At 38.8% G+C, this 27,729-nt stretch overlaps 1 protein-coding gene across 1 annotated transcript in view; it reads left to right on the plus strand.

The window, feature by feature from the left end:
* Positions 1–9,723, plus strand: part of LOC128657614 (heme-binding protein 2) — a 35,167-nt gene extending 25,444 nt beyond the window's left edge. Inside the window, exons 3-4 of the mRNA XM_053711998.1 lie at positions 2,961–3,129; positions 9,472–9,723. Of these exons, the coding sequence (XP_053567973.1) occupies positions 2,961–3,129; positions 9,472–9,646 (344 nt within the window). The 3' untranslated portion in view covers positions 9,647–9,723. The remainder of the gene's footprint in view (positions 1–2,960; positions 3,130–9,471) is intronic.
* The last annotated feature ends 18,006 nt before the right edge of the window (positions 9,724–27,729 follow it).

The following is a 27,729-nucleotide window of genomic DNA, read 5'->3' on the forward strand; positions in this document are numbered from 1 at the left end:
CTTCAGGATGGTTTGGATAAAGGGTTTTGTCTGCAAATACTTTGGAAGGACACATTTCTGCTCTTTCTGTCTTATTTCATAGAAAGATTGCTAAACTTCCTGATATTCACTGTTTTGTTCAGGCGTTGATTCATATTAAACCTGTGGTTAAATCTATTCTCCTCCTTGGAGTTTCAATTTTGGTTTTAAAGATTTTACATGCTTCTCCTTTTGAGCCTATGCATTTTCTGGACCTTAAATTACTTTCTTGGAAAGTGTTATTTCTTTTGGCTATCTCTTCTGCTTGAAGAGTTTCTGTATTGTCTGCTCTCTTTATCTGATTTTCCATCAAGATAAAGTTGTTTTTGCAGACTTCATTTAAATTTTTGCCTAAAGTTGTGAATTGTAACATCAATAAGGAAATTGTTGTTCCTTTTTTGTGTCCTAATCCTTAGAATACTCTTGAAAGGTCTTTAGATTCTTTGGATGTGGTAAGAGCTTTGAAATATTATGTTTATGCTACTTAAGATTTCATAAAGACTTCTAGTCTTTGTTATTTTTTTCTGGCTCCAGGAAAGGTCAGAAAGCCTCTGTTATTTCTCTGGCTTCTTGGTTGAGACTTTTGATTCACAAGGCTTATTTGGAGGCGGGGCAGTCTCCGCCTCAGAGAATTACAGCTCATTCTACTAGATCAGTTGCCACTTCTTGGGCTCTCAAGAATGAAGCTTCAGTTGATCAAATTTGCAAAGCAGCAACTTGGTCTTCTTTGCATACTCTTACTAACTGTTACCATTTTTATGTGTTTGCTTCTTCGGAAGCAGCCTTTGGTAGAAAGGTGCTTCAGGCAGTTGTCTCAGCTTGATTCTAATGCCTTTGATTTTATTTTATTTTTTATTTTTCAGAAAACGTATTTGTTTGGATATCATTTCTCAGCGGAAATAGCTGTTTTTATTTTATTCCTCCGTCTCTAGTGACTCGTGGACTTCCACATCTTGGGTATTATATCCCATACGTCACTAGCTCATGGACTCTTGCCACTTACATGAAAAAAAACATAATTTATGTAAGAACTTACCTGATAAATTAATTTCTTTTATAGTGGCAAGAGTCCACGAGACACACCCTTTTTTTGTGGTTATGATTTTTTTGTATAAAGCACATTATTTTTTCCATTTCCTATTTTTGTATGCTTTTTGCTCCTTTTTATACACCTCACTTCTTGGCTATATGTTAAACTGAGGTATGAGTGAGGTGTATTTATAGGCATTTTGAGGTTTGGGAGACTTTGCCCCCATCTGGTAGGAATGTATAACCCATACATCACTAGCTCTTGGACTCTTGCCACTTTGAAAGAAATTAATTTATCAGGTAAGTTCTAACATAAATTATGTGATATATATATATATATATATATATATATATATATATGTGATATATATATATATATATATATATATATATATATTACTCAGATCATATGACACTTAGATTGCACACATGTGGACTTTATTCAACTAATTATGTGACTACTGAAGGTAATCTGTTGCACCAGATCTTCTTTAGGGGTTTCATAGTAAAAGTTTTTTGTTTTTTTTAATAATAATTTTTTAAAACAAGTTATTTTCTTAATTTCACTTCACCATTTTGGACTATTTGATGTTTGTCTATTACGTGTAATCCAAATAAAAATCTATTTTAAAGTCCAGGTTGTAATGCAACGAAATAGGAAAATGTATGACTTTTTCAAGGCACTGTTTTGGAAGCAAAAACTGTGAGATATCAAGCTTGCATATAACCCAGAGTTCCCTAGTTCATTAGTAAGAGTATGTATATGTTTATCTTTCTATCACATGATTTGAATTTTTTGATCTACCCTCCTTGTATGTGTTTTCACAGAGGAACAGTAACAGCCAGGTAAGTATTTCCCTTGAAAGGCTATAATGGTACAAAAACAAGGTGGAAGATTGGATGTGTAAAAACTACATAAACTATTAGCAACAACAAATTACATTTTATATGGAGATACTCATATCATTCTCCTACATAAAATAGTATACATTTCAGCACAGAAAAATAAAAAATTGACCAGTGTTTGTGAATATTCTTTAGATAGCAGTTTAGATACAATCACAAAACACATTCGTCAAGACATTCATAGCCACAGGCACATCTAGGCACTCAGGTGCACTCCTACCTGCAAGCATCAGGAATAAACCCAGTCAGACAATTTCTTACTAAAGTTTCTTATTTAGGATATCACAGTCAAGCAGCACTTTCATTAACTGAACTTTTTGATGCACATTGTATGTTAATACATTTAGCATAAATTGATATCACATAACTATCATCCTATTGACAAAGCAGTTTAATATGAAGCACAACATTACCTCCTTCTCCTGCCCAGAACACATGTAATCACAAAGTACAGTACTTGACTTTGTCATGGTAAGGGGTTGTGACAATCACTCCTTCTATGGTTAATAATGCATGCCTTCGTCTGATGGCAGAAGTGTCCACTGCTCTTATTTCTTATTTGTTGGTGGCTTTAGATTTTACTAAATGAGTACATACTGTAGATATTTTGATCTTGTTTTTTTAACATATATTCTTGAATAATTCTATGATATTGCACCCAAAAAATATCCTTTCTATACTTGATACGTTCAAATTTATTTGATACCTTTCCCTACTAGGATTTTTTTTTTTTTTTTTTTGAGTGGTTGGGCATTTCTTAAATTTGTAGGTATTATAAGAGTTACTTTCTGAATGCAGAAAGGACTTTAGTCATAGTATTTAGAGCTCTTAAGTTATATATATATTTATTCCCCCCCCATCAATCTACATTCCATAATTACAAAGCAAAAAAGCAGATATCAACAAACATAGTTCTATGCTTTTGGTAAAAGACAACAACAGTATATGTGAAAAAAACAAACTATACCACTTAGCTTGTATACTGAAATCTCATCTTCTCTTTTAAGGTATAAAGATTCCAATGACTGTTCCGGTGAACATTTATATTCCGTTGAAGCGCCCTTCACCTACAAATGCTACAATGTCATTCTTTTTACCGCCATCTCTCTCTCCTCCCGCTCCAACAGATCCTGATGTTTATTTGCAAAGCGTTCCTGAGAAGTCTGTATATGTCAAGTAAGTGACTAGTTTAACAGCTTATCCTTTTTTCTTTATGTTATAATTTATTTTACTTTTGTAAGTGTTCCTAGTTTGTTTCACTTTTAGGGCATCTAGCCACTTTATTAAAATGACTTATTCCTAAAGGATACACGTCTATTCTACAAGAAAGAGCGCATTACAAATTGCTGTTAGGTTGCCTTGAATGGAAATATTGGGAATTGGCACCTAGTAAATGATGCTTTTCTATAGCTTGGGGCCAGCTGATGGACAAGGGAAAAGCCTAAGCCTTGGTTTGGTGCTCTCTACCCCCTCCCTTTATTATTTCTGTGCAGCAACCAAAACCAGCATCCAGCTCTCACTTCTCAAAAACAGCTTTTAGGGTGCACTTCAAAAGAATGCATAAATCCATGTTAAGAAGGAAGGCACTCGCTGTGCTTCAAAGCATTAAGCACCGTTTATTATGCAATAACGTGACTTCTCGGTTGTTTCGACCCCTGCCCTCAGTAACCTCAAATGTTATTATGGGTCTGATGAGGACTCTGTTCTTTCCATTCTGATGTTCTGTTTGATTCAGGCGCCATTGCGATATAGACCTGCGGGGGGAGGAGTTTAGGTGAGTGCTCCATCCAAGTCTTCCTGCGTTCTGCTGTGAAACAGGAGTGTCTGCTCTTACTGAGCTCCGGTGTTCTGGTAGATTAGCCAATAACGTCATATTCGGTGATGTGGAATATTCTGTCTGACCGCATATTCCTTCACTAGGTATGTGCTTCACCACATTCCAATCGCTGCAAGTCTGTCAGATCAGCCAAGTCTAACCAAAAATGGAATTAATGCACATGCGCTCCACAACAGAAGCAAATCTGAACCGTTGATACATGGCATCCATGCTTTCATGTTGTTTACGCCAATTCTGACCCTACCATCTGAATGTTGCAGCTGAAATCGAGACTCATCAGACTAGGCAATATTTTTCCAATATTCTATTGTCCAATTTTGGTGAGCCTGTGCGAATTGTAGCCTCAGTTTCCTGTTCTTAGCTGACAGTAGTGGCACCTGGTGTGGTCTTTTGCTGCTGTAGTCCATCTGCTTCAAGGTTTGACGTGTTGTGCGTTTAGAGATGGTATTCTGCATACCTTGGTTGTAACAAGTGATTATTTGAGTTACTGTTGCCTTTCTATCATCTTGAACCAGTCTGCCCATTCTCCTCTGACATCAACAAGGCATTGTCGTCAACACAACTGCCGCTCACTGGATATTTTCTCTTTTTTGTACCATTCTCTGTAAACCCTAGAGATGGTTGTGCGGGAAAATACAAGTAGATCAGCAGTTTGTTTTAAATAATCAGAACAGCTCGTCTGACACCAACAACCATGCCACGTTCAAAATCACTTAAATCCCCCTTTTCCCCCATTCTGATGCTCGGTTTGAACTTCAGCAAGTCATCTTTACTACGTCTAGATGCCTAAATGCATTGAGTTGCTGCCATGTGATGGGCTGATTAGCAATTTGTGTTACCAAGCAATTGAACAGGTGTACTTATATATGTGTGTGTGTTTGTATATGTGTATATATATATATATATATATATATATATATATATATATATATATGTGTGTGTGTGTGTGTGTGTGTGTGTGTATATATATATATATATGTGTATATGTATATATGTATATATATATATATATATATATATATACTTCAAGGAAAGAAGAGGCACTCACAGGACTTAGTTAACACAATTTTTTTATTAATAGTTCATCAATTCAGTCAGTCAACGTTTCGGTCCTCACAGGGACCTTTGTCAAGACTGTTTCTCAATATGAGAGTGTATGCTTCATGTTGATGAACTATTAATAAAAATTTTGTGTTAACTAAGTCCTGTGAGTGCCTCTTCTTTCCTTGAAGTTTCTACCTATCTACTATAGAGTGCACCTAGGCAATACACACTTACTGTGAGTGCTTGGATCCCAAAACTATATATATAGGCATAGGCAAAGGACATCCACCTGGGTGAAGTATTGTAGTACAATAGGCAAATAAAGATATGCACTCTCAGGATTTGTATGCAAACAGGTCAAAGATTTATTGATGTTTTGGGGTTAAGTCTGACCTGAAACATCAATAAATCTTTGACCTGTTTGCATACAAATCCTGATATTTGCTTATTGTACTACAAAACTGCACCCATGTGGATGTCCTTTGGTGGGATTTAAACAACTGTTTGGATGTGTGTATATATGTGTATGTATATATGTACTGTGTATGTATGTATACAGGCAGTCCCCAGGTTACAAACAAAATAGGTTCTGTAGGTTTGTTCTTAAAGGGACAGTCAACACCAGAATTTTTGTTGTTTAAAAAGATAGATAATCCCTTTATTATTACCCATTCCCCAGTTTTGCATAACCAACACAGTTATATTAATATACTTTTTACCTCTGTGATTACCTTGTATCTAAGCCCCCTTATTTCAGTTCTTTTGACAGACTTGCATTTTAGCCAATCAGTGCTCAGTCCTAGGAGCTTCACGTGCGTGAGGTCAATATTATCTATATGAAACACATGAACTAACGCCCTCTAGTGGTGAAAAAATGTCAAAAGGCGGCCTTCAAGGTCTAAGAAAATAGCATATGAACCTCCTAGGTTTAGCTTTCAACTAAGAATACCAAAAGAACAAAGCAAATTAGGTGATAAAAGTAAATTGGAAAGTTGTTTAAAATTACATGCCCTATTTAAATCATGAAAGTTTTTTTTTTTACTTGACTTTCCCTTTAAAGGGACACTGAACCCAAATTTTTTTCTTTCGTAATTCAGAGAGCATGACATTTTAAGCAACTTTGTAATTTACTCCTATTATCAAATTGTCTTCATTCTTTTGGTATCTTTATTTGAAATGCAAGAATGTAAGTTTAGATGCCAGCCCATTTTTGGTGAACAACCTGGGTTGTCCTTGCTGATTGGTGGATAAATTCAGACACCAATAAAAAAAGTGCTGTCCAGAGTCTGAACCAAATAAAAAGCTTAGATGCCTTCTTTTTCAAATAAAGATAGCAAGAGAATGAAGAAAAAATTATAAAATGAGTAAATTAGAAAGTTGTTTAAAATTGCATGCTCTATCTGAATCACAAAATAAAACATTTGGGTTCAGTGTCCATTTAAGTTGAATTTGTATGTAAATTGGAACAGGCACTTTTTTTTAGGTGAAACTCTAGCCAAACATTTTTTTTAATTTTGGATAGCATAGGGAAAAGTTTGTTTTGCTATCTGTGCCCCTGTTCAGAAAATTTCACTTCACTTTCTGTCCTTGTGACAATTGGATTTTGAGTATTTTGGGTTATCCTGGAAGAAGGATTGGCGATAAAGCTCCATTTTCTCAGTTTGTAAGTACGAGATGTACTTAAGTTGGATGTCTGTAACCCAGGGACTTCCTGTTTATATATGTGTGTATATGTATATATGTGTGTGTATATATATATATATATGTGTGTGTGTATATATATATATATATATGTATATATATATATATGAATATGAGAGATTTACTCTTTAGGGGGACATTGGATAGCGAGGGTGACATGGACCAACAAGGAACTGATAAGTTTGCTGAGGAGGACTCAGTGGAGAAGTTTATTGAGATAATTAGATTCCTTTTTTGTAAATCTAATATGGTTAGCCCCTGTCTCTCCTCATTCTTTAGCTCCTAGCTATTTCTTCCATGCCCTCCCCTATGGTCCCAGATTGCAGCCCTTGCACTTTGGATACCTCCTGTATGCCAATCTTATTCTCCCCCTCTTCTTCAACCGGTAGTCCCTGGTACACAAAAGGGTGCTAGATACTTGTGTGCCTCCGAGTGGCAAAGACTCACTGCCTCCTGATTTTACCTTGCAGTTGCAATCTGCATTATCGGCGGCATTGGGAGCTTTGCCACCTGCAAGTAAATGCAGGAGAAAATCTAAACATTGTTTTACAGAGCTTCATGATCCTCCTGTCTCAGATGATAACTCCTTGTCTAGCTCATGGGGTGAACTTTTCAGGGGCATCTCTAGTGCCTTGCACCAGGGTGAGTTTTCTGGGGTTAATCAGACTCCTTGGTCATCAATATTGTTCTCATAGATCAGCTTAAGATCAAACTCCAAGCTGCATGTCGGCTCTTCAATCCAATCCTTGCCCTTCAGGGGCTCAGTGTATGGAGATAGTAGGTCACATGGTAGCAGCATCAGACGCAATGCCATTTGCTCACTTTTATTTGTGACCTCTACAGTTATGCATGCTAAGCCAAAGGAATGGAGACCATTCAGATTTGACTCTTGATATGTCTAGACTTCGCCAAGGGTGGCTGTCTCCCGAACCCTTAGCTCTCGGAATTAGTTTCCTCCGGCCATCATGGGAGATTACCACAGATGCAAGCCTGTCAGGTTGGGGAGCTGTCTGGGTGTCTCGTTGGCCTCAGTTGACTTCCGTCTGTGCTATTTGATTTCAGTCAGACAATGTCACAGTGGTGGTGTATGTCAATCATCAGAGGGGGACCCGTAGTTCTCTTGCATTGAGAGGTGTCTTGCATTCTCTCTTGGGCAGAGAATCATCAGTGTCTTCTGTCAGCTATCAACATCCTGGGAGTGGAGAATTGGGAAGCAGATTATCTGAGTCGACAGACCCTTTACCCAAGGGAATTGTCTCTCAATCCGGAAGTATTCAATCAGCTGATTCAGCAGTGGGGGACTACAGAAATAAACCTCATGGCCTTGCGTGTCAATTTTAAGCTTCCGAGGTACGGATCTAGTGCGAGGAATCCTCGAGTAGAGGTAGTGGATGCCTTAGTGGACTTATCTGGTTTACCTGCTTCCCCCAATAGTTCTTCATCCTCGAATTGTAACAAGGATCAAGCAGGAGAAAGTGCATCAATTCTAATAGCACCTGCATGGTCTCCCAGGATTTGGTATGCAGACCTCGTCAGTATGTCGGCCGCTCCTCTGTGGGGACTTCCTCTAAGAGAGGACCTTTGATTGAGCATCCTTTCTCCTCTGAAACTGACTGCGTGGAGATTGAACGCCTGATCTTAGCTCAGAGGGGCTTCTCCAAGGCTGTAATCAATATTCTTGTTCAGGCACGCAAGCCGGTCACCAGGCAAATTTATCACAAGGTGTACCTATCTTGGTGCGCGCACGTTGCTTTGATTGGCAGCAGGTTAGGATTCCACATGCTCTTCAGTTCCTTTAGGAAGGGCTTGATAAGGGTCTTTCCTCTAGTTCCATTAAGGGCCAGATATCAACCCTTTGTGGTGTTTCATAAAATGTTGACACAGTTGCTGGATGTTTAATCGTTCGTTCAAGCTTTGGCCAGAAACAGGACAGTTGTTAAGCAAATTGCTCCGTCTTGGAATCTTAACTACTGGAAAGGAAGGGGACATAGGAGGGATAGTTAAATGCTTTGGTTGGAGTGTCTTTACCTCCTGTTGGCCAGGTTGTGTAATTCTCATATGTTAGAATGGATTTTTGTGGACTCAAAACAATATATCAGGTGAGCATAAATTTTATTTTGCAGTCCAGTAACATACCCTTTTTAAAATGTATTTCTTCTTTTGAGACTATTTAGGTACAGATATAAATGAGCTAGTAAAGGGATCAAACAATGCGTATAATTATTATGTAAATATATATTTAACATGCATGCTACAGCTCATGTGTAACTGACTATGTCAAAATAATAAAATGTGTCAAAACATAAGAATATCATACAGACCAAAGAAATAATAGTACCTTTTACACAGAGGACTTTTTGGCATTGCATTCAGTCTTTATTGTATATTTTCCACAGGCGAGTTCTTTAAAAAGAAGAAAGATATATCCATAGCATAAATCTGTGTACAGGGGTCATAGGGGGCGATGGCAGACGAAGCCTTTGATAAATCGCCCCTATAGTATAATTACTAATCCCACACTTGAGCCATTCTACTCATGTGATACAAACCGCCAAATACACTATAGTGTGTAGGAATCCATGCAGTGAAAAAGCCGGTGCCATGAAGTACATTCACCCATCCTTGTGATCAGTCTATTCCAAATTACTCTGACGTACGTTTCGCTATATCATCATAGCTTTTTCAAAGCCTTATTAAGGTGTTTTTTTGTTTTTTTAATCAACAATGGTGATTACATACATAGCAAAAATATTGGTGTTCCATGAGATTTATGGAAGTTCCATGGGAGTAACCTGTATTATAATGGGAAAATGTTGACAGGAATTTCTAATGTTTTAACAATATCCTCCAGCTAAGGTGAACTTGTTCACTCATTATAATAAATCTACTACATGTACTGTGAAACAGTTAATAGTTATATTTTTCCCCCCCCTCAGGTCTTTTACTGGCTACGCATTTCAAAATGACTACCTAAAAAAGGCAAAAGCATTATCAGAAGAGCTGGTGGCCCTGGGCTTGTCTTTTGATGACTCATCCTACACATCTGCAGGCTACAATGATCCATTTACCTTGTTTAAGCGACACAATGAAGTTTGGCTCACAGCACAGTAATCCAGTACCTTTACTTTAAATCTTGAAGCATTGTATAACACAACAGTTTAAAAAAATAAAAACAAAAAAAAAAAGAATTTCTCCAGTATTGTTTTCGTGAACTAACAATTGCACACTTTAGATGTATTCTAGACTGCGAAGAGCAAAACCTCTTTACATCCATTTTGAAAATGACAAATGTTGCTGCCCAAATACATTTTTGTATTGAATTATTTCAGTAGAATTGTTGTTTTTTTTTTTTTAGCAATTCATATATACATTATTGGACTTTTGTGTGTTTTTGTTGTTGTTTTTTTGGTAAACATTTTGACTGCAAAGAATAGAGGTTTATTTTGTAAGTAATTTTAATAGACAAAATATGGATATTTTAAATGAGAGCTCAACTAAACATTCAGCTGGACCTCATTATTGTGCTTCTTACTTGGTAGTGAAAGTCAATCCTAGCATTTCTGAAACGCTAGGATTGACCATTGGAACAGATAAAGGCCTCTATTTATCAAAGTCTGGCGGACCTGATCCGACAGTGCGGATTAGGTCTGCCAGACCTCGCTGAATGCGGAAAGCAATACGCTCTCCGTATTCAGCATTGCACCAGCAGCTCACAAGAGCTGCTTGTGCAACGCTGCCCCCTGCAGACTCGCGGCCAATGGGCCGCTAGCAGGGGGTTGTCAATCAACCCGATTGTACTCGATCGGGTTGATTTCCGGTGATGTTTTTCCGCCTGCTCTGAGCAGGCGGACAGGTTATGGAGCAGCAGTCTTTGTGACCAAAGGGTACTTTCATTCATGAAGTATAAAATACTTCATGCAGAAAGCTCCTTTATTTGTTTCAAGCCCACGGAAGAACGCTGTTTTGCTAAGAGGTGACGTTTTCACCTCTTAGCAAATAGCTGTGGGAAATCCGGCTCCACAGGGCACCAAGCCGGATTTCCCACACGGCTATTGGCCAAGAGGTGAAAACGTCACCTCTCAAACAAAACAGCGTTCTGCCGTGGGCTGCCTCAGTAGTTCAGTGAGGCGAATGCTTAAAACAAATAAAGGTATTTTATACTTCATGAATGAAAGTCCCCTTTATCTGTTCCAATGCTCAATCCTAGCATTTCAGAAAAGCTAGGATTGACTTTCACTTTGTTTCCCATTACGTACAACAGTTTCTACCTCTTCCCATTTGCAACACACAGGGATCCTCTTCTCTCTGCAGTGGACTCAATTCTAGCATGTCTTTGTTGCTCTTCTATCGCTTAAGAACTACTTGTTTCAAGTGTGTGTGTATATCTCTGTCCTACGAAGGACTGAGAGGAAGACCGAGTTGCAGCCATGCAGTAAGAATCTTCCACAGGGCGAAATGCAGATTTATCTGCCAATGACCTAGTCTACAGTGTGCTGTTCCTTGGCACTTGCAGCTGAGATAATAGTAGATGAAGGTGCTGACAGGTTAGTGTTTTGCACCTTCACGTCCCACTTCTTATCAGTATGTACATGTGCTCACACAGAACACTTTTTAAATTTTTTTTATTAAAGCAAATTATTATTGTTATCCCCTGATGCTTTATTAATAGTGTGACCACTTTAGTACTCTGGTTTTACTGGAGATATTTATACAATAATAAATGTGTCAAAAACAGTTATACTAAAATATATATATATATATATATATATAGCCTTTGCTGAAAGCTTTATCTAGTAAAGCTCAGGAGCAGCAGAGAACCTAGGTTCTAGCTGTTGATTGGTAGCTGCATATAAATATCGATTGTGATTGGCTCACCCATGAGTTCAGTTAGAAACCATTAGAGCATTATTGCTACTTCAACAAATGATACCAAGAGAATGAAACAAATTAGATAATAGAAGTAAATTAGAAAGTTGTTTAAAATTGTATGCTCTGTCTGACTCATGAAAGAAAAAATTTGGGTTTCATGTCTCTTTAATCAAGTTTAACAGCTTGAAATTGATTTGTGTACACAGATCAGAACAGAGCTATCGAGCAAGATCTAGCAGCCACTTCCCTATTATCTTCCTGTCCAGCTACTGGAGGTGATGGTGCCTAACTGCTTAGTAATCATTGAAATGCATAGAATAGGTGCAGACCCAATATTATCTAACAAGCTAACAATGCAGAGAACCGATTGCAGAAAAATGCAAGTAAAAAAATGTTTTTGTTCATTAAACTTAGTTTGATGATTATGCAGTCTGTTGTGTGATTATTTTATTAGGTGCTGTTAGCAAATGTTTTTGTTCATTAAACTTAGTTTGATGATTACTAATTAATGAAATGTGTGCACTCTATCTTGATCACAAACAGAAACAATTTTGGTGCTAGCAGTCATAATGTAATATTAAATAAATAAATAAGAGAGTAGTCACAGCTAAAAATAAATGCTGTGAAAAAGAATGACAGGGCAGCACTCAAATTGCATAAATAACAAGTGGTTTATTTGCTAAACCTACACATGTCAAAAACAAAAATACCCAAAACCCTTAATTACAATAAAAGGAGTGACTATTGAAACCAGGCCTGGTAAGTACTTTTATCTGACACACTACCGTAAAACTACGGTTATTGCAAGTAATTTTTCTAAGTATATAACAATTCATAAACTATGCGCTGTTACAAACAAACAAACATGTGAAAGATAAATTGTTGCAACATTATTTCAAAGAGACACAGATTGACAAATGTCCGTTTTAACAGAGCACTTAGTGTGAATCACACGCTCTGTAAATGAAATGTGTTACAAAGAAGCAGTTCCAGCGTTACTGATTGCAAAACCAACTTGAAATAGAATTACTGAGCAAGCAATCTCACCACATTCGCGGTACAAAGTTCCAGTATATGCTCCAACACTAGCTTGTATAATTACCACTTGATCACTCCAAACTTTGCATATGTCTCATGCTGGATCCTGGTAATTCTCCAAACCAAGCAGTTTGTGTTAAGGCTCCATTGCGGTTAATGCCTCCTTGTGTTTACAGAACCGGAACTTCTATTCAAGACTGCTGTGTGCTTGTCAGTTGTTAGAACCACATCATAGTAACTCGGTACGCTTTAGACCAGCTCCCAGGGACTTAGCACTCCACTTCAAACAGTTGCCGCTTCACAAAACGTCAGGCATGACGCGTTTCGCCCCTCCCCTTAGTGGGCTGACTTTAGGGCTTCATCGGATGCTTTTCTGTGGTGATAACACCCCTTTTTTATAGCTCAGTAGCTAATTTAAATATTTAATTGATGACAGTTTTAGTACCATATTGCAACCTCATATTCAAAGATAAACAAAAACTTTTAATTGCACATACATCATATTTGTTAAATAATTACATGTTATGCAACATATATTTGGGATTTTCTTTTTCATTCCGGGATGGCAGAATCAGAACTACACAATTTATCTACCATTGCAATTTTCACATCTCAAAACCTTTCCTTATCTTTTAGGCCAGACTAATGGCTATTATATATCTAACTGGATTGATGTAAGTATAGAGATGCCAAAGGTTCTTTAATATTTGTCCCCTACTAAGGAAAAATTCTACAGAAAGCATGAGAAATCTATTTTTTCATTAAGGCCATTTGGAGCCAGTGTATTTAATCAATAAATCCATCGGGATTCATTCCTTAATAGCATATTGTCAACATCACCACCACGGCGGTGCTGTTTTATATGCTGAATGCCAGTTACTTTCATAATGGTAAAATCAGAGTTGTGATATAATTCAAAGTGTCTGGCCACTGGACTATCCTGCTCTTTATTCTTAATGTCATCCCTATGCTCTCTGACTCGATCTTTCAGATCACGCTTAGTTTTCCCTATGTAAAATAGGGGACATGAGCAGTGCAAGAGGTAAATGACACCTGTAGTGTTGCAGGTTATCCATTGTTTTATATTGTATTGTCTACCTGTTAAAGTTTCAAATTTACATGTTTTTTGTATAAACCTGCAATACACACAATGCCCACAAGGGCTACAGCCTTGCCATTTACCTCTTGCGCTTAACCAATTGGTTATCGGTTCTCTTATGTATTCACTTCTAACAAGCTTATCCTTAAGACTATCAGCTCTGCGTGCTGTCAACAAAGGGAAGTCTCCTACATAATCTCTCAGTTCAGTATCAATAGTCAACATATGCCATTATTTTTTCATTATGTCTATAAGTTTGCCCCAGTGTGCGTTGAACTTAGTTATGAGGCGTACCTTATCACCATTCCTTTTAACTGCATTATGTTTATAGAGCAGATCATTTCTTATGCTGTTCCTAGCCCTCGTCCAGGCCCTTTTAACCTGTCTCTTAGAATATCCTCTTTCAAGGAACCTAGACGACATCTCTTTGGCCTGTAATTCAAACTCCTCCAAGTTGGAACAATTCCTTCTCAACCGAAGGAATTGGCCAACTGGAATGCCAGTTTTTAGGCATTCAGGATGGTGACTAGTAGCATGTAAAAGGCTGTTGGTGGCCGTTGATTTACGATGGACCCTAGTGGTTAGATGTCTACCTTCTTTCCTAATTGATAGATCTAAAAAAGTTGCTTCATCTTTACTCATTTCACATGTAAGAAAGATATTGTACCCATTGTCAGTGTTCAAAATACTCAAGAAATTTTCTAACAACTCTTTACTGCCCCGCCATAGGAGTAGAATATCATCCACATAGCGAAGCCAGAGTGCCACATGTGCCTCCACTAGGGATTCAAAACACGAAAACACCTCTCGTGCCTCCCATAAGCCAAGATGTAAACAGGCATATGTGGGGGCACATGTGGCACCCATGGCCGTGCCTTGGAGCTGTCTATAATATCTTATATCTGGTTGCTCTGATTCCCACATTATGGGGGATCGAGGAGTATAACGACTCGACATCAAGGGTCACTAACCATGTATCTTCATCAACGTCAATGCCATCTAATTTCCTAAGGACATCCGAAGTATCCTGGACATAGGAGGGCAATGAACTCAGGAAGGGTCTCATAAAGTAGTCTATATATCTACTCGCTCCTTCCATAGGCCCCCCTATGCCCGAGATAATTGGTCGTCCCGGCGGTTTGCTCATGCTTTTGTGCAGCTTAGGAATGCAGTAAAAGGTTGGCACAATTGGAAACTTTTTGAACATGAATGCATGTTCTTTGGTTGTTATTAGCCCCTCTCTCAAAGCATCATTGAGAATAAACAAAAGCTCATTACAAGATGTGTCAAATGCAATTCTGTTTGTCAATTCATACTGTGTAGTATTAGATAATTGCCTCTGGATTTCTGTCACATAGTCATGATCATTCATGACCACCAAATTACCACCCTTATCGGATGATTTAAAAATGAGTCCCTTACTATTGAGTAATTATTTGAGAGACCTTCTCTCATCTGTACTCAAATTATCCTGAACAACTTCACATCCTTGTAGATCCCCAATCTCTCTTTCAACGCATCTTACAAAGTTTTGAATCTCTGGAGCTGTTGAGAGTGGGGGCATGTACTTTGAAGTCGGTCTAAAATTGGATTTTTTAGGGTGTTGAGTAGTATCAACATCCTCACTTTGCTCCTCTAAGAGTGACAGTAAATCATCCAGGGCAGGTTTGTCACTTCTGTCCAAAGGCACATCCGGACCCATTTTTCTATTCATCACTTTTTTAAGTACCAACTTCCTGGCAAATAAATTAAGATCTTTTATGAATTCAAATTTATCCAGATGTGCCGATGGACAGAACGACAAACCTTTACTTAGCAGTGACATTATATTATATTATAGACAGCTCCAAGGCACGGCCATGGGTGCCACATGTGCCCCCACATATGCCTGTTTACATCTTGGCTTATGGGAGGCACGAGAGGTGTTTTCGTGTTTTGAATCCCTAGTGGAGGCACATGTGGCACTCTGGCTTCGCTATGTGGATGATATTCTACTCCTATGGCGGGGCAGTAAAGAGTTGTTAGAAAATTTCTTGAGTATTTTGAACACTGACAATGGGTACAATATCTTTCTTACATGTGAAATGAGTAAAGATGAAGCAACTTTTTTAGATCTATCAATTAGGAAAGAAGGTAGACATCTAACCACTAGGGTCCATCGTAAATCAACGGCCACCAACAGCCTTTTACATGCTACTAGTCACCATCCTGAATGCCTAAAAACTGGCATTCCAGTTGGCCAATTCCTTCGGTTGAGAAGGAATTGTTCCAACTTTTAGGAGTTTGAATTACAGGCCAAAGAGATGTCGTCTAGGTTCCTTGAAAGAGGATATTCTAAGAGACAGGTTAAAAGGGCCTGGACGAGGGCTAGGAACAGCATAAGAAATATTCTGCTCTATAAACATAATGCAGTTAAAAGGAATGGTGATAAGGTACGCCTCATAACTAAGTTCAACGCACACTGGGGCAAACTTAGAGACATAATGAAAAAATAATGGCATGTGTTGACTATTGATACTGAACTGAGAGATTATGTAGGAGACTTCCCTTTGTTGACAGCACGCAGAGCTGATAGTCTTAAGGATAAGCTTGTTAGAAGTGAATACATAAGAGAACCGATAACCAATTGGTTAAGCGCAAGAGGTAAATGGCAAGGCTGTAGCCCTTGTGGGCATTGTGTGTATTGCAGGTTTATACAAAAAACATGTAAATTTGAAACTTTAACAGGTAGACAATACAATATAAAACAATGGATAACCTGCAACACTACAGGTGTCATTTACCTCTTGCACTGCTCATGTCCCCTATTTTACATAGGGAAAACTAAGCGTGATCTGAAAGATCGAGTCAGAGAGCATAGGGATGACATTAAGAATAAAGAGCAGGATAGTCCAGTGGCCAGACACTTTGAATTATATCTCAACTCTGATTTTACCATTATGAAAGTAACTGGCATTCAGCATATAAAACAGCACCGCCGTGGTGGTGATGTTGACAATATGCTATTAAGGAATGAATCCCGATGGATTTATCGATTAAATACACTGGCTCCAAATGGCCTTAATGAAAAAATAGATTTCTCATGCTTTCTGTAGAATTTTTCCTTAGTAGGGGACAAATATTAAAGAACCTTTGGCATCTCTATACTTACATCAATCCAGTTACATATATAATAGCCATTAGTCTGGCCTAAAAGATAAGGAAAGGTTTTGAGATGTGAAAATTGCAATGGTAGATAAATTGTGTAGTTCTGATTCTGCCATCCCGGAATGAAAAAGAAAATCCCAAATATATGTTGCATAACATGTAATTATTTAACAAATATGATGTATGTGCAATTAAAAGTTTTTGTTTATCTTTGAATATGAGGTTGCAATATGGTGCTAAAACTGTCATCAATTAAATATTTAAATTAGCTACTGAGCTATAAAAAAGGGGTGTTATCACCACAGACAAGCATCCGATGAAGCCCTAAAGTCAGCCCACTAAGGGGAGGGGCGAAACGCGTCATGCCTGACGTTTTGTGAAGCGGCAACTGTTTGAAGTGGAGTGCTAAGTCCCTGGGAGCTGGTCTAAAGCGTACCGAGTTACTATGATGTGGTTCTAACAACTGACAAGCACACAGCAGTCTTGAATAGAAGTTCCGGTTCTGTAAACACAAGGAGGCATTAACCGCAATGGAGCCTTAACACAAACTGCTTGGTTTGGAGAATTACCAGGATCCAGCATGAGACATATGCAAAGTTTGGAGTGATCAAGTGGTAATTATACAAGCTAGTGTTGGAGCATATACTGGAACTTTGTACCGCGAATGTGGTGAGACTGCTTGCTCAGTAATTCTATTTCAAGTTGGTTTTGCAATCAGTAACGCTGGAACTGCTTCTTTGTAACACATTTCATTTACAGAGCGTGTGATTCACACTAAGTGCTCTGTTAAAACGGACATTTGTCAATCTGTGTCTCTTTGAAATAATGTTGCAACAATTTATCTTTCACATGTTTGTTTGTTTGTAACAGCGCATAGTTTATGAATTGTTATATACTTAGAAAAATTACTTGCAATAACCGTAGTTTTACGGTAGTGTGTCAGATAAAAGTACTTACCAGGCCTGGTTTCAATAGTCACTCCTTTTATTGTAATTAAGGGTTTTGGGTATTTTTGTTTTTGACATGTGTAGGTTTAGCAAATAAACCACTTGTTATTTATGCAATTTGAGTGCTGCCCTGTCATTCTTTTTCACAGCATTTATTTTTAGCTGTGACTACTCTCTTATTTATTTATTTAGTTTGATGATGATACAATCTATATTATTAGGTTTATAATGCTGTTTAGCATTTAAAGTCTTCATTTCAAACCTTTAAAAATAATGCATTAGGTGTTACTTATGACAATTTTGAGAGGGGCCTGGAACCTAACTCCTTCACTTCCAATTGATTTACATTATAAACTGGGTTTCAATTTACAACGGTTTCGATTTACAACCATTCCTCCTGGAACCTAACCCCGGCGTAAACTGAGGGCTACCTGTGTGTGTATGTGTGTATGTATGTATATATATATATATATATATATATATATATATATATATATACAGTATGTCTGATACATTTAAATATTGATACATAATTTCAGGGGAGTCCATATTTTCCCAGAAAATGTTCTTGGTAATTGATTCCTCAAAAGCAAAGAAGAAAAATAGTGTAATATCATAAACAATATTTAATCAACATGCAGGGAAGTTGCACTCACATACATGGAGCTACGTTAGCTTCAAGAAATGTGCACAGTTTTAATGCCTCCAGTACAAGCAAGAACTCTTCATACAATTTGTATTCAAAATCCAAGTTTAAAACATAATTAAAATTATATATGCACAGTTCGGAAGCAAGCGTAATTGAACAGCTGAAATCCAGTAAGTGAAACAGTTAGTAATACTTATTTTACCTTGACCTGCGCCTTAGATGCCGCTTGAAACAGACTCTCCGCCCTTCCTGGTGACGTATTTTTCGCCATCAGGAAGATTTCCAATCATCAAAGATGAGGTAATGTTCCTAATACTTTGTGGACTTGGCACTTTAATTTTAGGTGGCCATAATAAGGACTTTGCGTTGCATAATTTTTTAGGTTGAGCATTAGAAAATGCATATATTTTTGTACATAATGAAATATGAAGCATTTTGATGCTAACCTTATTAAAAAACAATGCATATTTTCTGAGAACAATCATTTTGCAATTTTAAATGGATTCCCCGTCCTCTGAAGTTACGGGTCGGTGTATTGTAGATTATACATTCAATTAGTAATATTTCTTTTTTAAGACATGATGAGTCCACGGATCATCTTAATTACTAATGGGATATTCACCTCCTAGTCAGCAGGAGGAGGCAAAGAGCACCACAGCAGAGCTGTTAAATAGCTCTTCCCTTCCCTCCCACTCCACTCATTCTCTTTGCCTACGTTAGTGATAGGAAGAGGTAAACTGAGGTGTTAGTAAAGATTCTTCAATCAAGTTTATTATTTTTAAAGTAGTACAAGATTGTGCTGCTTTGTTCTAGGGTGTAGCCGTAGCCCATATCAGTCTCTGTAGTAGAGCTTTGGTGGTTTTAGAGCAATGGGAACTTGTGGGACATAACTTTCACTGCGCCTCCCATATATTGTATGCTGCCCTGTTTGTGAAAGTCTGAGAGGAAAATAGACTCAGTACTTTTTGTTTCCACAGGACAATGTGAGGGAGAGGACCTTGCAAGTCACGTGTGCTGCCTTGTTGGCGGGCAGATTTTAAGGTAAGTGCTAAGTTTTATTTTCTGGGGATATGTTCACAGAAAAAGGCACTTTACTACATTCTTGGACACAAGATGACATTATCTCTAGTGGGGTAAGCTGAGTGGAAGGGAGCGCTAGAAGCTATAGGCTATTGTGGTCTATGTGAATGGTTTAATACATATAGTCCAATACATAAAATTATAGTCCAATACATAAAATTATACAGAGAACAATAAACATACGTTAAAAGAATAGTGCATAGGCTAAAAAACTGCATGGATCCATGGGTATATCTAAAAACAATAGCTAGTGATATAGATGTTATCTTCTAAGAACAACCAATAGAAGTTTAAATCGGCAACAATAATATAAAAGCAGTGGTATAAAATAAATGGTTAAAAAGATTTAGAGAGTATGCAACAATCCTAGTGGATGTAGAAGCACAATAAACATCAAAGCATGAGAATGTATATTACAATGTGTTGAAAACTCAATGTGTATAAAAAACTCAATAAACATCAATACATAAAAGTCCTAAAATATAAAAAGCAATATGTGCTAAAGTGTCCAAAAATCAATGTGTGTCCAAATAATGTCCAAAAAAAGGTAAAAGAAGGTGTCCAAAAGGTTTGGTGTGTAAGTGTCCAAAAAGTGTGTATCCAAGTGTTAATTTCCAATCAGTGTAATAGTTCCAAGATGTGTAATATGTTGTTGGCTCATCTATGAGTGTATTCGGATGATAGAAAGAGATGCCAAAAAGCTCTCAAAAATGAAATGGAATAAATAAAATAAATGGGAAAAAATGAAAAAGGTAAAAACAAAAAATTAAAATATACGATAAAAAATTCTCCCAAACCTGTGAAAAGATGAAAAAACACAATGGTGCAATAAAGTTTGCACACTTTAAAATGAATGGAAATAAGCTCACCAGTACTGGTGAGCTTATTTCCATTGATTTTAAAGTGTACAAACTTTATCAATCAGACACACTACACTCGAAGGGGCCCAGGATAAGATGGGCCCATCTCCTTTCTTATAGATGCTTCCCCTCAGGTTTTTAGCGGGGAGCAAACATTTTAGTCTTACCATATTGTTTTGCATTATAGTTAAAGTTACCTTTTTCGTTTCATTCGAGATTTCATGGGAATCCTTGAGGTTTTGGCTTCAAGATTTCTGGAGCCATATGATAGGTAAGGGTGTCCTTCCTCTGTGTAGGAGAACTCTACAAAAAAAAAAAAAGGAGGGAACCTTCAGTTTCTATTTTTAGATCTCAAGAGTTCAAGTTCCTAAGAATACTGTCCTTCTACATGGAAACTATTTGTTCCATTCTCCTTTGTGTCCAAGGAGTCTTTGGTGGATTTGAAGGATGTGTTATCCTTCCTGTGATCTTATGGGTAGACGGTAGAATTTGGTAAAGACTTCCTTACTTCCAAATACAAGGGTAACTTTCTTAGGATCCTTAATAGAGTCCTTGTCTATGTAAATTTTTCTGACAGAAGTCAGGAAATCAATGATTCTTGATACTGATCTAGTCCTTCAGTCCACTCCTTGGCCATTCGTGACTCGGTGCACGGTAATCGGGCTAATGGTGTGAGGATCGTACCTTTCTCAGATAAATGAGATATAAGGTAATATCTAAGCCTGGTACCAATTAGAGCATGTGCGTACCACACAGTCTCACACCTTACCTGAATTCTCTGGATGTTAAATCAGAATTCAGTTTTGCTCATAGACTGTGGGATGACGATATAGTCATTATACTCTGGGTAGCAAACAAGCAAGAGGAGTACGCCCAAGATGAATAGTACACTAGGAGTACTTGTTTATATATGTACAATGAAAGTTCACTTATGGAGTTCAACAGTTCATCAAGGCAGGGCACTGCAATTAATATATTTACAATAAAGGTTCACTTTTGGAGTGTAACAGTTCATCAAGGCAGGACACTGCAATCAGTATATATACAATAAAGGTTCAGTTGTGGAATGAAACAGTTCATCAAAGCATGTCATAGAAATTAATATATATATATATATATATATATATATATATATATATATATATATATATATATATATATATCTCAATGGTCCACTTGTGGAGAGATAAGAGTCAACAAGGAAGGTCACAGCAATTGGAATGTACACACAGCGTAGTTTGTAGGTTAGGTGCGTCAGCAGTAGTTATCTGGTTAAACTTGAGAAGCTTACAAGAGGCAACAGGTGTTAACCATATAAGCTGTAGGATAGCTGTTAGTCAGTTTAGTGCTAAAGGTTCTGACAGGCAGAGAAGATAATAACGGTAACAAGCTTTACCTATTGCAGCAGCGTAATCAATAACATACTTACGGCTTCACATCTCAGTCAGGGAGGCACATGCAAAAGAAGACAGGCTTACAGCATTGAAGTGGTAGCATAAACATTAACTCATGCAATACTACGTTACCCAAAGCTACCAGGAGTTGATCGTGTGAGTGAGTCCGGAGCTGCGGTGCACAGGCTGCTGGAGATGACGTCAGCGAGATACACAGGAGGGCTGACAAGCAGTGTAACAGTCACAGTGATAGTTAGAACAGAGCGGGAGTTGAGCCTTCCTTGGAGAGTAAGATCGAGGACTTGCAGGGGTCTCCAGTGGAACGACAGGAGAGGAGCAAGTAAGACAGGAGCTAATGTTGTAGCTGTATACAAGCAGGCTAGAAACGGAAGTCGGATTTCCCATAAGACTTCATTACCTAGCAACATGTGTATATAGGAGGAGTCTTATATAGGCCTGAAATGAGAATCCTTAAAGAGACAGGTTAGGTGCCTGACAGTACACCCCCTCCAAGGATCCGCTCCAAGGATCAAGGTCTGGGGCGATCGGGAAATCGCCTGTGGAATTGGGATACCAGACGTGGAGCCTTCAGGTTGACAGAGGATTCCCAGGAATCCTCATCATCAGGGAGCCCCTTCCAATGAACCAGGTACTGTAACGTAGATTTGACATAACGTGAGTCCAGGATGGATTCAACTTCGTATTCTAAGTCATCCGAAGAAAGAACAGAGAGAGGTGTGGGAACAACCTGGGTTCTGACCGGATGATAGGGTTTGAGTAGTGATACATGAAAGATATGGTGACAGTGGTACGAAGGAGGAAGTTTCAAGGTAACTGCATTTGCGTTAATGACTGTCAAAATCGGAAAAGGTCCAGTAAAAAGAGGACCAAGCTTCTTGCTGGGTATTAGTAGCTTGAGATACTTGGTGGACAACCATACAAGATCCCCGGGTTTATAACTAGGTGCTGGAGTTCTTCTCAGGTCATAGTATGTTTTTTGTTTAGGCTGGGCATTAAGTAAGATTTCTTTGAGAGTAGTGAATCCTTCTGCTATGGAATTGACGGTGTCATCAACAAGTGGTTCTTGAAGTATAGAAGTCCCTCTGGGGACTTTGTGAGGGGTAATTTGGAAGAGGAGGAGTCCCTTTCCTGATGTTTCCTTAGGTTATCTGATGTATGAGACATCAATGCTAAGAAGCGATCTTGGGGTATAATGGAGGTTGGAGGTAGGTCATATAGGGGTTTAGGTTCTTTTCTTGACAGGGCATCTGCCTTCATGTTCTTACTACCTGGTCTGTACGTTATCTGGAAGTTGAATCTAGATAGAAAAAGACTCCAATGTACTTGTCTGGAGCTAAGGGTTTTATTTGTTTTGAGGTACTGCAGATTCCTATGGTCTATGTAGATTATGATGGGTTGTTGAGTCCCCTCCAATAAGTGTCTCCAGAACTCCAAGGAGGCCTTGATCGCCAGAAGCTCCTTTTCGCCAATGGAGTAATTGTACTCAGCCTTCATCATGAGTCTGGAATAGAAAGATAGCGGGTGTAATGAGTCTGTAGGAGATTTCTTTTGAGATAGTACAGCTCCAAGGGCATAGTCTGAAGCATCAACTTCAAGGTGGTATTGAAGTTGTGGATCAGGGAACTGTAGGATTGGAGCGGTGGTGATTCTCGTTTTTAGTGTATTGAAAGCTCGTTCGACTTCAGGAGTCCATTTAAATTTTATGGAGTGTTTTGTAAGAGAGGTAAGGGGTTTCACAATAGACTAGAACCCTTTAATAAACTTCCTGTAGAAGTTAGCGAAGCCTATAAAGTTCTGAACCTCTTTCTTGGAATCTGGAGTGGACCAATTTAAAATAGCTTCTACCTTCTTGGTTTCCATGAGTATTCCAGATGGTGAGATGCTATACCCTAAGAAGGAGATGGAATCAGTGTTAAATAAACATTTCTCACCTTTGGCATAAAGTGAGTGTTTCCGCAATCTGGAGAGTACTAAACATACGTGTTGGATGTGGTTTTCGAGGCAGTCAAAGTATATAAGGATGTCATCCAAATATATCACTATACAGACATCCAATAGATCTCTAAAAATTTTGTTCATGAAACACTGAAACGTGGCTGGGGCATTGCATAGCCCGAATGGCATGACTATGTACTCGAACAAGCCATACCTTGTTCGAAACGCAGTTAGCCATTCATCTCCTTTCCTCATCCTGACTAGATTATAGGCATCCCGAAGATCTAACTTGGTATACATCTTAGCACCTTGTAAACGCTCAATGAGCTCGGGTATCAAGGGTAAGGGGTATCTATTTTTCCGGGTTCTTTTGTTTAATTCCCGGTAATCTATAATCGGCCTTAGAGTATTGTCCTTGTTGCGGACGAAAAATATCCCTGCTCCAGCTGGAGAAGTGGAGGGTCTGATGAACCCTGTCTCGAGATTTTCATCTATATATTCTTTGAGGGTCTTAAGCTCAAGTTCAGACATTGGGTATATGTGTCCGAAAGGGATTGAGGAATTTGGGAGTAAATCAATCGGACAATCATAAGACCTATGGGGCAGCAGAGTCAGTGCTTCTGCCTTGTCAAAATCTTGGTAACACTGTGGAATTTTAGTTTCTGTTAATTGCATGCGGTTATGTTTATTCCTTGGTATACAAGATTTTGTGCAGTGTTCAGAATTGAAGTGTAGTATGTTTTCCTTCCAATATATAGTAGGTTGATGAATTTTTCAACCATGGTAATCCTAATATAATAGGAAACAAAGGAGTTGAGATTACCTCGAATGTACATGTCTCTACATGTGTAGAGGTAATAGAAAGCTTAAGAGGTGTGGTGTTGTGGGTTATAGGACCTGACTTAATTAATTAGCCATCAACAACAGTTAGTGCTAGTGAAACATCTTTCTTTAACAAAGGAATATCATAACAGTGCACAAAATTATAATCAATAAAATTTCCTGTGGCTCCTGAATCAATCACCACCTGAGTTGTGGTATGATGTAGATCCCACTGCAATGAAACAGAGAGAGAGAAATGTGAGGTAGAATGAACATTTGGGTATAAGGATTGAAGGTGTGTAGTACTCTTACCCTTCTTTTATTTGAGGAGGCTGGGGCATTCCTTTACTCCATGTTCTTTTTCTGCACAATACAGACACAAATTGTGTAGTCTGCGTCTGGCTTTCTCCTCCGGTTTTAATGGCCCTCTGACGAAAGCTACCTCCATCGGTTCCTAAAGACTTGCTTTGAGTACTAGGTGTGTGAGTATAAGTCCTTTTTCCAAATAAATCTGAAGACCCCCTCTCAGATCTTCTCTCACGGAGGCGATGGTCGATGGATATACAAAGTAGTATGAGATTCTCCAAATCAGTTGGCAGTTCTGTTCGTGCCAACTCGTCCTTCAGGGAATCGGACAATCCAACTCGGAACTGGTTCCTAAGTGCTGCTGAGTTCCATTGGGTGTCTGAAGCCCATCTTTTAAAGTCGGTTACGTACTCCTCCACGGGTCTTTTACCCTGGCGGAGAGTACGGATTGATGCTTTGGCTGTGGTTTGTTTATCTCTATCATCATAGAGGATGGACATTGCATTAAAGAAATCGTCCAAGGAGTTTAGTAGGGGATCGTTGCTTTCGTAAAAGGTGTTAGCCCACTTCGTGGGCTCTCCAGAAAGGTATGATATAACGGTTAATACCTTAACCTTCTCTGTGGGATAGGTCTTGGGCTTCAGAGAAAAGTATAAGGTACATGCATTCTTGAATTCTCTGAAGTGAGCCCTAACGCCTGTGAATTTTTCAGGGGGACATACCTGAGGTTCAGGGCCACTCTCGATAGTGGGGTTCTTAGGTGGGAGGTGGTCTCTGATGTATTTCCTTAACTGCTCGTGTTAAATCAGAGAGATCCATAACTAATTGGATACAGGCTGTTTCTATGTTTCAGGCTAGGTAATATGTGAGGATCGTACCTTTCTCAGATAAATGAGATATAAGGTAACATCTAAGCCTGGTACCAATTAGAGCTTGTGCGTACCACACAGTCTCACACCTTACCTGAATTCTCTGGATGTTAAATCAGAATTCAGTTTTGCTCATAGACTGTGGGATGACGATATAGTCATTATACTCTGGGTAGCAAACAAGCAAGAGGAGTACGCCCAAGATGAATAGTACACTAGGAGTACTTGTTTATATATGTACAATGAAAGTTCACTTATGGAGTTCAACAGTTCATCAAGGCAGGGCACTGCAATTAATATATTTACAATAAAGGTTCACTTTTGGAGTGTAATAGTTCATCAAGGCAGGACACTGCAATTAATATATTTACAATAAAGGTTCACTTTTGGAGTGTAACAGTTCATCAAGGCAGGGCACTGCAATCAGTATATATATAATAAAGGTTCAGTTGTGGAATGAAACAGTTCATCAAAGCATGTCATAGAAATTAATATATATATATATATATATATATCTCAATGGTCCACTTGTGGAGAGATAAGAGTCAACAAGGAAGGTCACAGCAATTGGAATGTACACACAGTGTAGTTTGTAGGTTAGGTGCGTCAGCAGTAGTTATCTGGTTAAACTTGAGAAGCTTACAAGAGGCAACAGGCGTTAACCATATAAGTTGCAGGATAGCTGTTAGTCAGTTTAGTGCTAAAGGTTCTGACAGGCAGAGAAGATAATAACGGTAACAAGCTTTACCTATTGCAGCAACGTAATCAATAACATACTTGCGGCTTCACATCTCAGTCAGGGAGGCACATGCAAAAGAATACAGGTTTACAGCACCGAAGTGGTAGCATAAACATTAACTCATGCAATACTACGTTACCCAAAGCTACCAGGAGCTGATCGTGTGAGTGAGTCCGGAGCTGCGGTGCACAGGCTGCTGGAGATGACGTCAGCGAGATACACAGGAGGGCTGACAAGCAGTGTAACAGTCACAGCGATAGTCAGAACAGAGCAGGAGTTGAGTCTTCCTTGGAGAGTAAGATCGAGGACTTGCAGGGGTCTCCAGTGGAACGACGGGAGAGGAGCAAGTAAGACAGGAGCTAACGTTGTAGCCGTATACAAGCAGGCTAGAAACGGAAGTCGGATTTGCAATAAGACTTCATTACCTAGCAACATGTGTATATAGGAGGAGTCTTATATAGGCCTGAAATGAGAATACTTAAAGAGACAGGTTAGGTGCCTGACAAATGGTGACGGCAATGGACATCATCCTGTTGGTTCGATTCCATCTCAGACCTCTACAGTTAAACATGCTGAGGCAATGGAACAGTGATTATGCGGACTTGTCTCCTCGATTACTTCTGGAGCAGGAAACAAGGGATCTCTACAATGGTGGTTGTCTATGGACCATCTCTCCCAGGGAACCTGCTTTCGCAGACCATCTTGGGTGATTGTGACAACAGATGCCAACCTTCTAGGGTGGGGAGGACAGATAGCTCAGCATGCTAAGGCATTGTGGCTGAGCTCTGTAGCAACCCAAGGGTTGCTGGTTTGATCCCCAACAAGGTCCACTCAGAGTATGTTCTACTCATAAACATTCTGGAACTGAGAGCGATCATCAATGCTCTTCTGACCTGGCCCCTGTTTGCCTTGGTACAGTTTATCTGAATTCCAGTTGGACAACATAGCGTCAGTGGTTTACAGAGATATCCAAAATAATTAAATGGAGGACCATTCTTGCTGCCTGTCGGTGATCCACATCCCAGGGGTGGACATCAAGGAGACGGATTTCCTGAGCAGGCAGACCGTTCATCTGGGGGACTGGGGACTCCATCCGGAAGTGTTTTGCAGCCTGATTCTCAAGTGGGGTCAGCTGGAATTAGATTTTATGACATCACGACAGGATGCCAAGCTCCTGAGATACAGGTCGAGATCCAGGGACCCCAGGCAGAACTGATAGATGTTCTGGCGGCCCCTTGGACCTTCAGTCTAGCATACTTGTTTTTCTCCGTTTTGCTCCTCTTGCTCGAGTCAAACAGGAAGGGGCCTCGGTGGTCCTCATAGCACCGACCTGGCCTCGCAGGATTTGGTATGCAGATCTAGTGAAGAGGACATCTCTACCACGTTGGAGACTTCCTTTCTGATTCAGGGGCTCTTCCT

Source organism: Bombina bombina, chromosome 4, assembly GCF_027579735.1.
Source record: "Bombina bombina isolate aBomBom1 chromosome 4, aBomBom1.pri, whole genome shotgun sequence".
Lineage (NCBI taxonomy): Eukaryota > Metazoa > Chordata > Amphibia > Anura > Bombinatoridae > Bombina > Bombina bombina.